Consider the following 12,713-nt stretch of genomic DNA (forward strand, 5'->3'; position numbering starts at 1 on the left):
ACACTAAAAAAAGTATCCCACAAGATTCCTCACAGTTACAACTCATTATCATTCTTGATGGGCTGTGCAGACCGCTTTTGACTTTTCATAGGAGGCCCATTGGGAAAAGGACATCTGTCCAATTCTATACTTACAGAATGATTTTGCACGGAGTAAGCTCCGTTATTTTTATACAGTAAAGTTGCTTTCATTTTCTGTTTTTTTTTTTGGGTGTCTATTGTTCCCAGGTGAGATGCTTAAGACACTCTAAATAATTAAATGGAAAAATTAAATGTCTGTACAGTATTTTTTTGCCTGTTGAGCAGATTAGCACAATTCACTTCTGCTTAACGCTCTCAAGCCTCTTTTCTCTGGTTTGTTATCTTTTCCTCCACAAGTTTGCAAATTTGATACAAATGTTGGAAAGACCAAATTGTTCCACTCTGCTGGGCACCAAGCTCAGAAGACACCTACTTATATCCACAAGTATTGTTCAGAGATGGTTTTGAATCTGTCACATAAGCCCATATTTTTGATTCAATCCTTGCAATGTGGTGTTGGCAGAACACATAGGGTTTTGTAAGGTGTTTAAATATTATCTCTGTTTATAACTTCCCAATTGCACACCAGATGCAAGTCCTTTTTGTGCCACTTGTGTGCTATGGTGATTTTTTTTTTTTTTGCTTGAGGATGAAAGATCTGTTTACTGTTTTATCCTGTGACTCTCCTTATCCAGCCTGGGCATCTCTAGATCAGACCTTGATGTCCAAACTAGTGACACTGGCCACCCGGAAATGATGATAAACAGACAAGGAAGTTAAACTGGGTAATGGAAGTATTGAGCTCCTATGCCCCCTGTAGGTTCTGCTGTCAGAGCTGGAATTATCAGATATTATACTAAGGAAACAGTAGGCTTTCTCTTCATGGTGTTAGGGTAGTTTTGTGGTTGAGATAGGTTGGTGTGATAGGCTCAGTATTAAAAAAAAAAAGCCAACAAAAAACTCATTGTGCACATCCAAATTATTTTATTTATTTGATTTTATTTCTTTTACCTCCTCTTGCATAGCTCTTAATAAGCATAAATATAAAAATACATATTTTTGTGTCTGGCATTAAATAGAAGAAGCCTAAATTATATGCCTAAAAGTGGCACTAATCATACCTTTCACCTTATAGATGGTGCTTTAAAGCTCTCTGGTTTATTAGACGTCTTTTTCTATATTATCCCAGAATGAAGCATTTATTATTTTTTTTTTTTTAATTCATAGAAAGCCATATTTCAAGGCTAAGGCAGCCTTTAGTGTTACAAAGGACTCTAATTTATTTTCATAAGTTTTGCTTTCTTTCTTAGTAAAGAAGGAGCTCTGCCTCCTTCATCAAGCAATAAAACAGGTGATTTGTCTGCCTCCTTGCTTTCTGGCTCCATTGAGGGACAGTTTGGTAGCAGAGAGAGTAAGGCAAGGTGAGATATCACAGCACATAAGAATTTGTACTTTCCAGAGAAATGTAAGAGAGGTGGGGCATTCGATCTGACATTCTGGCAAAATGGCTAAATATTAGGGAAGCATGTCACAGGCACTCTAGAAACTCTTAAAAGCTAAACCAAAGATGTAAAAGTAAACCTAAGAAATTAGAGTTCAGAACTGCAGTCAAGGTGATTCCAAGCCAATTTAATAGAAATTGGAGTACTTTGATTGCTATATACTTTTTATTGTATAAAATACTTTTACTTTTCAATGGTACAGATTCCAAATAGTGTTTAATGAAGTTAATTTCCCTGTCCATGGAGTTTTTTGGCAAGAGAGGCAGGGGTTAGCAAAGAGCCTGAACACTGGACAGCATCTTCTGGAAAATTATATGTGCTCCAAGGTGAATATGAGATCTTTTTGCACAAGTTATGAAGCCCAAGGTGGGAGAAGTCAGGGAAATGTAGGCACATCCTAGCAAAGGAGAACAGGATACTGAATTTGTAGATTTCCCACAAGACACAAGATGATGTTATAAGAATATGCAGAGTAATATTATGCTGATGCAAGTGATGAAGAATTAATCAATTGAGAAATGACAAAATTAATTTTAGCCTTCTTTTATTTTAGGAAAAGGAAATAATGAAATCCATCTACTATTTCCAAGAAAGGTTCCAAAATTCTGTTCAGAAGTGTCATTATTTATTTTGGTTTTGACTGGAGACAAAATCAGAATGTAAAATGCAGTAATATTTCCCAGAGGTCAGACATTCTGCATTTACCAATTTGCTGGATGGAATATTACAGAACAGAATAATATTCCTTGTGTAGTATGCATGTATTTCCAGAAGTACATGAGCTCTGATTAACACAGCTGAGTGGTCAGAGAACTTTGAGAAACAACAATAACAACACCACCACACCACAAAAACAAACCAACCATAAGACTCTTCACAGAGATACCTCTTGGTGTATTTCTTAAGTAGGTTGGTGTGAAAACTTAAAATATATCTTAAGGGGAAAAATACATATGCATAAAAAATAATCTATATCTGATAGGCTATCAAAAAATTAGACAGTCTGGAAATGATATTTGTGGAAAGCACCATGATAGTATCATAGAATCATAGTATCATCCAGGGTTGGAAGGGACCACAAGGATCATCTAGCTCCAATCCCACCTGCCATGGGCAGGGACACCCCACACTAGATCAGGCTGGCCAGAGCCTCATCCAGCCTGGGCTTAAACACCTCCAGGGATGGGGCCTCAACCACCTCCCTGGACAACCCATTCCAGGGCTTCACCACTCTCATGGTGAAGAACTTCCTCACATCCAGTCTGAATCTCCCCACCTCTGGCTTCGTTCCATTTCCCCTAGTCCTATCACTACCTGATATCCTAAGAAGTCCCTCCCCAGCCTTCTTGTAGGCCCCCTTCAGATACTGGAAGGGCACAATAAGGTCACCGCAGAGCCTTCATTTCTCCAGACTGAACAGCCCCAACTCTTTCAGTCTGTCCCAGTAGTGATAAAATAAGCAACCAATATTTTTTATAAAGACAATATTGTTTCATACAGGAGACTGAGGAATGCTAGAAATTTCAGTGCCTCTTCTGTATGAGCTATGGAAAGGCCATTTCTTTTTTCTTTTTTTTCCCATGTGAAGATCCTTGAACACTTATGGTTCTAAGAGAAAAAAAAAAAAAAAAAAGTGAAACACAGGGAATTCCAGCATGTTTCAGCCTGTCCAGAAGCCTTTTAATGACATTTTCTGAAGAAGAGTTCAGTCATTTATTTTAACAATCTTCTCATTTTCAATATTTTTAATATTTATACCTCCAGCATACAAAGGAAGAGATGCAATCTCTACACTGAGAACTGTGGTTTGATTTTATGTGTGGTTTTGCACTGCTCAGAGCAATCAGACTTCAAAAAAATTTGGGATTAAAAATACCCATGCAGTGATAAATATCTCTTGTTCTCTCAGACACCTGTTTATTGCCTCAGGCTGTTTTGAGCAAGTGTCACTAGCTATTGAACTTAATTTAAAGACAGATTCAGATTTCAGTGACAGATGCAGGTGCTCAGCAATATTAGGCACAGACACAAAATTTCATCCCTTCTGTTGGAGGGTGAGGTTTGCTTTGTCTGAAGCCCTATTCCTGATTTAAATTCAGACGGTAGATTCAACAATGATTACTTCCTTTGCAACTGCCACCAACTGTAATTTTTAGTGACAACAAATCATTAAAAAGGAAAAAGTATTTTTTTAAAATGTGTCCTTACAGGTGCTTTGAGAAGAACACAAAAGAAAAAGCACATTTTCAGCAAACAGATGCTGGAATTTTCTTCTCGCATTTCTATGCCTGAGGTCATGCTGGAAGAAATATCATTACTTCAAAAGAGTTTGAATTTTTAATCTTTGGTAATTTTCTTAATGTACAGTCAATCTTTGACTTCCTATTTTCTTGCTTCAACATAAAAAAGGTACACTCTAGATGGAGTTTCACTTTTGGAAAATCTGCCTAAACATGGCTTGTGTTATATATGTTATGAATCCTACCTGTCGGAGCAAGCTAAAGGCTCCCGGCATTACCTTCAGTTCATTTTTGGTATAGTCTGTTGTTAAGAAGGGGTTAATAAGCTTGAGAAAGTAGAATTCATCTTGCTTAATGCAAGCCATCTTGCTTAATGTAAGCCATCTAAAATTCAAGTGTATTTAGACCAAAATATTTCTCTAGGCTCTGTGTATTGTCGATTGGAAGAGACAGGCACAAACAGAAATCAATTGTCCTTTTCAAGTATGTACCACAGGATGTCAGCTCACATGTGCATCTGTTTGTTGCTTTCCACTGACAAAAGAAAGAACCTAGATGTCTCACCTCATTTTTTTTAACATTAAAAAAAATAATAGAGCAAGAAGAAATTATATTTATAATAACCTCTCCCTAGTGAACAACTATTTTTCTACCTATATTCCTGTGCATTTCCTGTTGTACTCTGGTATATAATAAAGGATGTCTATATTCATAGAAAAATACTATTTGGGTAATAAAAGGAGTAATTACTCATATTTTCATTTAGGAAGATAGAAGTATTTTATTTTGCTGAAACTACATTACTGGGGAAGAAAATACATTTCAAAGGAGTGCTGGGAAATGTAATCCTTCTTTATTTTAACTTGTTGATTTCCATTCTTTATAGTTCTTTTAACTGTGCCAAGCTGGAATGCCTTAACTAACGTAGTCCTTTCCAGATGAAGATAATTTTCTGACAGCACCCTTTGTGTAATGTTACCAAAAATCCAATTAAAGTATTTTATTGACGGTTAAAGAACACTGGTGACACTAGATGAAGGTAATGGTGAGTTAGTTTATGATCAGATATGATATCTTCAGTGGCTGTGATGAGCTAAATCCTACCATGTATAAAGATGCTCAGCACCCTCCAACAAAGTGAACAGGTAAACATATATATATATATATATATATATATATATATACACACACACACACACACATATACACACACACACACATATATATATATTTAATTGAAGCTTTAAAAATAACAAAATATTTTGAATTTTGCAAAGAAAATTGCCTACAGGAGTATCAATGTCAACATTTTCCATGAATCTAAGGGCCAGAGTGAGTGACTGGGACACAGGAAAGCCTTAGTTTGCTGAGAAACAATCTAAAATCATAGAATCATTCATGCTGGAAAAGACCTCTGAGATCATCAAGTCCAGAGATTAGAAATTGTCAGGATGATTTGAGCCATTTCTGACTGACTTAAACTGCAAACTTTGAGCCTTATATTAATTACAGGTAGGTAGCCAGAAGGATTCATATCTATTTCTCCACAAAGAAAATCTAATTCTTATTCTCATTGATCTGACAAGAGAATTCAATTGAATACTCAGTGAGGGAGAACAGCTTCAGAAATACTCCAGTGATTCTCAGTGTACAAAGAGCAAGTGTCCAACAAACACTCTTGTCTGGAGTGATTTGGGAGCTGATAACACCTCTGACTGTTCTGGTTCCCTATTACTCCTTTAGTAATCACCTTGACTTTGTTCCTTTCTTCCATCATGGTGAGGCGCTGCCGCTGATGAATATTTTTTGCCTTTGCTCCTATCAGAAAAACTCATCCACTTTTGCCTTCAGTGTTATGGCTGCCAACTTATAAAAGTAACTTTGTTTTTCTCATTTTGTAGGTTGAAGATGCATTGAGCGAGGCAGATTTTCAGCTCAAGCTGGACTTGCACTTCACTGATAGTGAACAACAGTAAGTGCTTTTTTTAATGCAGGGATTTGTTCAACTGGGATATTATTTTGATGAAATAAGAGTCCTTCAGGAAAAGATAGCTTTGATAAGTCTTTGCCTCAGTGTGGAAGTCTTTGTTTCTTTCCTCTGTAGTTGAATGTACAACATTCTTGTCCCTCAAGTGTGAGGCTCTCAAAGGTGTTAGGCGTTACTCTATATCTGCTGCTGTTAGTCAAAGATATTATCACCAACTTCCATGCAAGCAGAAGCCATGATTCAGGACTTCATTTATCTCAGGAGATAAAATATTTGCTAACTGAAGTGGGTATAGGAACATGTTAAACATGCTTTTGTTGTGTTAAGAACCAAAGCTGTCTCTATATTTTAGAAGGAGTCGTCTTACTGAATTTGATTTCTTCCAACTGCATTTGATTCCATAATCTTAGGTGAAGTGGGGGTAATATCCCTTTATGAGACATAACAGATATTGTGGCTACAAATGTTGTTTAGCCTCACTGAATCACAGGAAAAGTTTCCAATGACTTCAGCAGAATTTATGGGGAGTGGGAAGGGGTGCAAAGAAATCAACTGAGTGGTGTTTTACATTAAAACTGACCTTGTTATTATTCACATGCACAGGGCATCTAAATCAGTTGCCATAATATGTTTCTTTTATCTTTGAGAGACAAAAAATGAAAACTTGTTCTCTCAAGCAGGTGGGACTGGACCATCAGTCATCAGGTGTGATATTGGTGGGTCTAGAAGAGAGAAAAAAACAAACATTAAGTGGTAGCCAAGAATAAAAAGAACTGAAATCTTTATGTTGTGAAATTATGATCAAACATATACAATTAATTTCTCTTATTATCTGAATGATTAATTAGATTTATTGTGGGGAAAAAGTAGTGTTTTTTAGTAAAGAACATTTTGCAAATCTTGTTGAAACCCTTTATGGGATGAACCATGCACTGTACTCATCTACTTCATCAAAGATTTTCTTAGCTCTGGAAAACAGTTGGCTTCAGGAGAATGTTTAATGTAAATCAAAGCTTCAGAAGTGAGTTTCACTTGCATTGGGAAGATGTGTTTAGGCATGCTCCAAGTTTGTATCTGAATCTCATGTCCTGTAGTTGACTCAGACATCATGTGGTTGACTGCACACTTTGGAAGATATTCTGGAGTGGTTAGAACAAACTTCAAATTAATGTCTTGGATTTTATTTACTGAAGAAAAAGAGAAGCCAGTCCAAGTATTGTTTCTTTGCATCTATTTCAGTTAATTCTTTAAATTTTTTTTTTTGGCCTCTTGCAATAAGATTTTTCAGGTCAGCTATCTGCAAACGTACTCTGAATATTTTCAACTCTGTCTGACACAGGGCTGCTTCTAACTTTCACCCATTGCCCAATCTGGTCTTACACTGAAATCCAGAAGTAGTGAGCTGTACTGGCTATGGACAGTTTGCTAAATGCATTTCCATCTGTTACTTAGTTCTTGATGTCCCCAGAACTAGTGCATAGGTGTACATGAAGTACACTCATCAGATGAAATCAGATCTGCATCACATCATTTTTTCTTTTATACAGTGTATTTACACATATTTCTACTTATTATTTTTTGTTGTTATTTTTTTTTTACCTGTATATATACTTACATTTGTATGAGTATTTATGCTAATCACAAGTACTAGACAAGATACCCACCAGTTGTCTAAACCCTTATGAATCTGGGAAGTGATACAAATTCACCTGAAACGGTCTTCCAATTTGCTGCCTGTACCATGTTGCAGGCTGTGACAACTCGAGCTTTGGCTAACGCTTGTAAAATGCTTTCTCCTCCAGGCTGAGAGATGTTCCAGCGATTCCCATGATCAGCAGCCGTACACTATGTCTTCACTTCCACCCTCGGCGAGGTCTGCACCACCATGTTCCTGTCATGTTTGACTATTTCCACCTGTCAGTGATATCTGTCACGGTTCATGCATCACTGGTAGCATTACACCAGCCTCTGATCAGGTAAAGGATGGAAATGTCTATTGAAAGGCAAATGAGATTGTTCTTCCAAATTTGTTTGTTTCTTCATAGATTTACAGAATTGTTTGATTTGGAAGAGACCTTAAATATAATCTAGGTCCAACCCCCCTGCCATGGGTAGGGACACCCTCCGCTAGAACATATTGCTCAAAGCCTCATCCAGCCTGGCACTGAACACCTCCAGGGAGGGGGCATGCATGACATCCCTGGGTTACCTGTTATTATATAGGAAAAGCAGTTGGGATAACTTAATTTCAAGAGTCTTGGTTCTGTGCAAGGGTGCTGCAGACTGGAGTTTAAAACCAGACATTGACACATGTTCCTTCCCCTGATAAGACACTAGGCAACAGGAGTCTGATCAAACTAGCAAAATCTTTGGGAAAAGGTTCACAAATACTGATTAGTCTTGATCTCTCTAATCCCCATACATAACAAAAGGAAAGTTAACATTCTTTTCTTGGCTGTTTTTCCTTTTTAACCTAAAGGCAAGTAAGAGCACATTTTCCCCATGTTGTCTTGTAAAGCATTTAGGACAGTTGGATTCTAATCTCATCTGTGGCCTCTGTGCATTAGCATAATTCATAAAATGTCTAGAAGGACACGTGCATTAATCGGTACTGCATGAGGCTCATTGAAATTTTCCTTTGCAACATTATCTGATTTAACCATGTAGAAATATAATACTAGATGCCATTGGGCCTAGATACGATTTGTGTTATTTGATTCAGAATGACAAGAAAATATTTCAGAACTCATTCAAATAAAACAGGGCTGGAGGTCAACATCCTTCAATTTAGAGCAGGCAAGGGGAAGCAAAGGCCCTCCTGACAATTTACTCTTTGTCCAATGTTGTCTTCATGTGAGACAGAGTGCTGAGAGGGCTGGAACTCCTTTTGTCCTAAAGCAAAATACAGTGTTGCTGTGGTTCAGCCTGGCAGGCACTAAATACCTTAGTGTTTTATCAACACCACAGTGTGCTATCAACATTATTCTATGCCATGTACTGGGAAGAAAATGATCTCTATCCCAGTTGAAACCAGGGCAAGTGTCCCGAGTTGTTTGCCTTTGACCTACTCCATCAAGACATGACATTTATCAAATGACCAGGAGACTTAAATTTGTCCAATACTGTGCAAAGAGCACTGTGTCAGAAAGAGAAGATGAACCTGTGGACTCTTTCTTCCTCAGGTTTTGTTTTTTGACTTAACGTATCTTTGCTTCAGTTCTCCATTTGTATAAAGGCATTGCTTGAACAGAATACCAGAGAATGAATTGTAAGAAGTTGAGTTGTGACAGTGGAGTGTCATATAAGCAGATCAGATTGACACATCTGTCTTTTATTTTTGATGCTGAGATACAACTAACAGCTGTATCTCTCTTCTGCTATGTATGGACTTTTCAAATAGTGAATTAGATTGTAATACACTGTTTTTAACCAGATGATTTTGCTCAGATAATTTGCCCATTGTTCTACTATACAAAAGGATGAAAGAATAACAGTTATCAGGCTTAATGACCATTTTCAGTGCTTTTTTATCCTCTAATGAAGGAGACTGAAGCCTTGTTTCTGTTATTAAGCATAAATTGCATGATGAGCAACTGTTCTGATTAGTATAGCTTTTAAAAATATGATTTTGTGGACATCAATGAAGTATACAGTATACTTAATGCAATGGAATAAATACATTTGGTAAGAAAATATAGAGGCTCATTTGGTGAAGCCAGTAAAATAATTTTAAACTGTGATACTGAGCATTTAGCTTCTTGATAAATATTCAAAACCCAAAGAGTTATTACATCACACATTCTGTAAATGCAAATCAGGGTGAAGGCACTAGTTTAAAGGAAGAATTCTGGAACAAAACCAGGCAGTTAAAACTTATTTGGTTTATCTCAGCTCAGAGCTTTCCTGTTTATCATTTATCAATGGAGTTTACTATGAACAGAGGCAAGAGGTTTAATTGTAAAATTGGATCATTATTTTTGTAACACAATAGAACCTGAATGACTGGAAAAGGTTTTTGTCACATTTTAGGAAAAAAGGTGATAATAAAAAGCCAAATAGTTGTCTTTGTTTTGCTTGGACAGAACAATAGGCCAGCTGTGATCTTCAGGCATTAGCAGCACTGAATCAGTCAGAAGAGTTGGCTGGAGTTGTCTTACAAAAATATCCCAGATCGTAAGCATCACACTCACTATAAAGCAGGAAGTTTGCCGAGGAGAAAGGAGCCTCTTACTTGCATTTCCTGCTCTTGCTTCTGCTTATGCTTGAGCTAAACCTGATCCTGCTTTCAAGGATTGCTTTCTCATTTTTTGTAACAGCTGTACCTTTTCTGGGCTGTGCATGACTTTATGTAATTCACGTTGGCATTGGTATCTGTTTTGTTGTTTAATTAAATCTGTTTTCATTTCTGCTGTCATGTCCTCTCCCTTTCTGTGCTGGGGACGGGTCACTGGGTGATGGACCAACTGCTAGAATTTAGCTAAACATACCCAAGTGTCTATACTATTGTTCACTGTGTTGTAGTTTGCTATCTTGAAATACCACTCTGAAAATAAAGATCACATACTATGCAAAATTGAAATTCACTGCGTTAAGATGTTGCCCTAGGAAAAAATTTTGCCACAGCTACCTGCTCCACCTTTCATATTTTGATAGCTCTGCTGGCAAATTAGATAACTCTTCCCCAAAGTTCTTCCCTGTTGCCTGGTAGGGAAACCAGCAAAACCAATTAAGGCCTTTCCCTGCAGAGTAATATACATCTCTTGGGTAATCCTTGCCAGGTTTGCCTCCATCACCTCCTGGTTTGTGGGTTTTATTGGTGTTCTTTTGGTGTGTTTTTCTTTGTTTGGTTTGTTGTTTTGGGGTTTTGTTTTGGTTTGTTTTTGACTAGAGAACATTTTGATATTGATGCTTGTTTTGGTTAATAATTCTTACATAATAAATATTATATTAGGTTTGATATTTTGAAACTCTTGCCTCTAACAAAACTGAGAATAAGTGAAAATAATGTTTCTTATATCTTTTTTAGACTTCTGGATAGAAATTTTGTGATTCAGCTTTTCTAAAGAGTATGGCCCTCAACTTTTTAACAAGGTTCCAATTCATGGCAGCTGCTAATGGCTTCATAAATTTACTAAGGCGAGAGTCTAGGTACAAAGGTGATGTAGTTAATGTACCTTCAAATCTGTTTTGTCTAAAATAATCATATTTAGTCTAGATGTGAGGTGACCAGGAGCATTGTAGGGCTTGGATTATCTTCTCTCTGGGCAACTTGGTCAGCTGCATCCCTCTGAAATACTGGTGCAGAGGGAACTCTTAGCAAGAGTCAGAAGCCTGGATGATTTTGACTTGTCTTTGGTGAGTACCAATCCAGAGCTTGGTTAAAAATTCTCACTTTGACCTTTCAGAGTTCTTTGGCTTCTCTAAAAGCACTTGAGACGTGGCTGAAGAAGCTGCACCACTTGGGAACAAGTTCAAAACTTTGGTTTTCTAGGCAGGAGTGCAATAATAAGGAAGAACAGAGATGTAAGGTGCAATGGCTGCAATAGCTATCATCTCAACCTGAAGCACTGCTCTCCTCATGTGTACTTTGCCCTGCACCTAAACTCTTCCAGCAGGCACAGCAGAGCATTGTCACACCACTACTTGCCAACAGCTTTTGCTTTTGACATCTGCCAATCACAAAACAGTATTTTCAGACTTTTGGGGTGTGGGAGAAATAGAAGGAGAATCAAGGGCAGGCGTTGACTAGGAAGTCACTCCTAGCATCACAGAAATGACAGTTCTTTTTACCTCTGTGGACCTCATTTTACCCAGAATGACAGAAGATGATCTCACATAGTCTGTCAAAAGATAAATTGAAAAAGCGAAAAATGATCAGGCTTGAGAGTACTCCCCTGCTGAATTCACTGGCCTCCACAACAGATTAAATACCTTTTTTATTCCCTTAGCCAGGCTCCAGAGGCTAAATGTGAGTAGACAGTTGCAGGATAAAGGCAAGGAGGATTTAGGGTTTTGGACACTGGTTTTCTGGTTTGTGTAGATTAGTTTGGTTTCTAGCCAGAAGCACTGACTTCTCCCTTAGCTCTCTGTTATTGGCTTTGCAACAGGTTCACTTTGTATATGGAACCAGCAGTTCTTAGCCCAGAATCAGCTCTTAGCCAAGGTGCCTTCTGAAGGTGCCTTTCTGCAGCAGAATTCAGACTTCAAGAAATATTTCTATTTCCCAAAAGGATACATGTATGTCTGTGGTGTTCAACTCTACTTAGTCTCAGGTCAGTGCCTTTTATATACTGGACTCATTTAGGAAGAAAACAGTAAGAAATATAGGGTTACCCATTCCTAAGAGGAGTTAGCATGTGCAATTTATACAGAGTCAATTCATAAAAATTCTCTGAATCAAGTACCAGAATATGTACTTTCATACACACACATAGTTTACCACAGTGGAAACGACGCCCATGTATGTTGTATTTCCTGCCAAGGTGCATGGACATTAGGATCTGATTAGCATGTTTTGTGCTAAAAGTTTATCGAGTGGCTTGAGATGATTTAGGCATGTCTGCCCTGAATACTTTTGGGAAATGTGAGAGTGGTGTTTCAGTACAGACTTCTACCACCTCTACAGTCTGGTTTCCTCAAAGCTTTGCACAGAATCCAGCTCACTTGAGGGTCCTAGCATCTGCAGTCTTACTTTGTTTCTTGAGTTTCAGCTGAAAAAAAAATTCTGTCTAGGAAAAAACAAACAAATAAGCAAACAAAACACCAAATCAAAACACAAAACAAACCCTCAAAACACCCCACAACACAAACCAATTTAAAAAAGAAGAAAAAAAAAAGGGGGCAAAAAGGGCAGTACCAATATCCTTCATTACAAGCATCTGGCAAACCTGTTTTCTGTTGTTTGCAGAATTAAGTGGGTTAATTTTCTCAGCTTTCTGGATTCTCCTAATTTTTCTATTTTCTT

General features: G+C 37.5%; 1 protein-coding gene across 1 annotated transcript in view; it reads left to right on the forward strand.

Moving 5' to 3' along the window:
• The window catches only part of FAM135B (family with sequence similarity 135 member B), a 172,999-nt gene that overhangs the window by 106,341 nt on the left and 53,945 nt on the right, over positions 1-12,713 (forward strand). Inside the window, exons 5-6 of the mRNA XM_054167407.1 lie at positions 5,664-5,734; positions 7,552-7,725. Coding sequence (XP_054023382.1) covers positions 5,664-5,734; positions 7,552-7,725 — 245 coding nt within the window. The remainder of the gene's footprint in view (positions 1-5,663; positions 5,735-7,551; positions 7,726-12,713) is intronic.

This window comes from Dryobates pubescens, chromosome 14, assembly GCF_014839835.1.
Source record: "Dryobates pubescens isolate bDryPub1 chromosome 14, bDryPub1.pri, whole genome shotgun sequence".
NCBI classification, from domain to species: Eukaryota; Metazoa; Chordata; class Aves; order Piciformes; family Picidae; genus Dryobates; species Dryobates pubescens.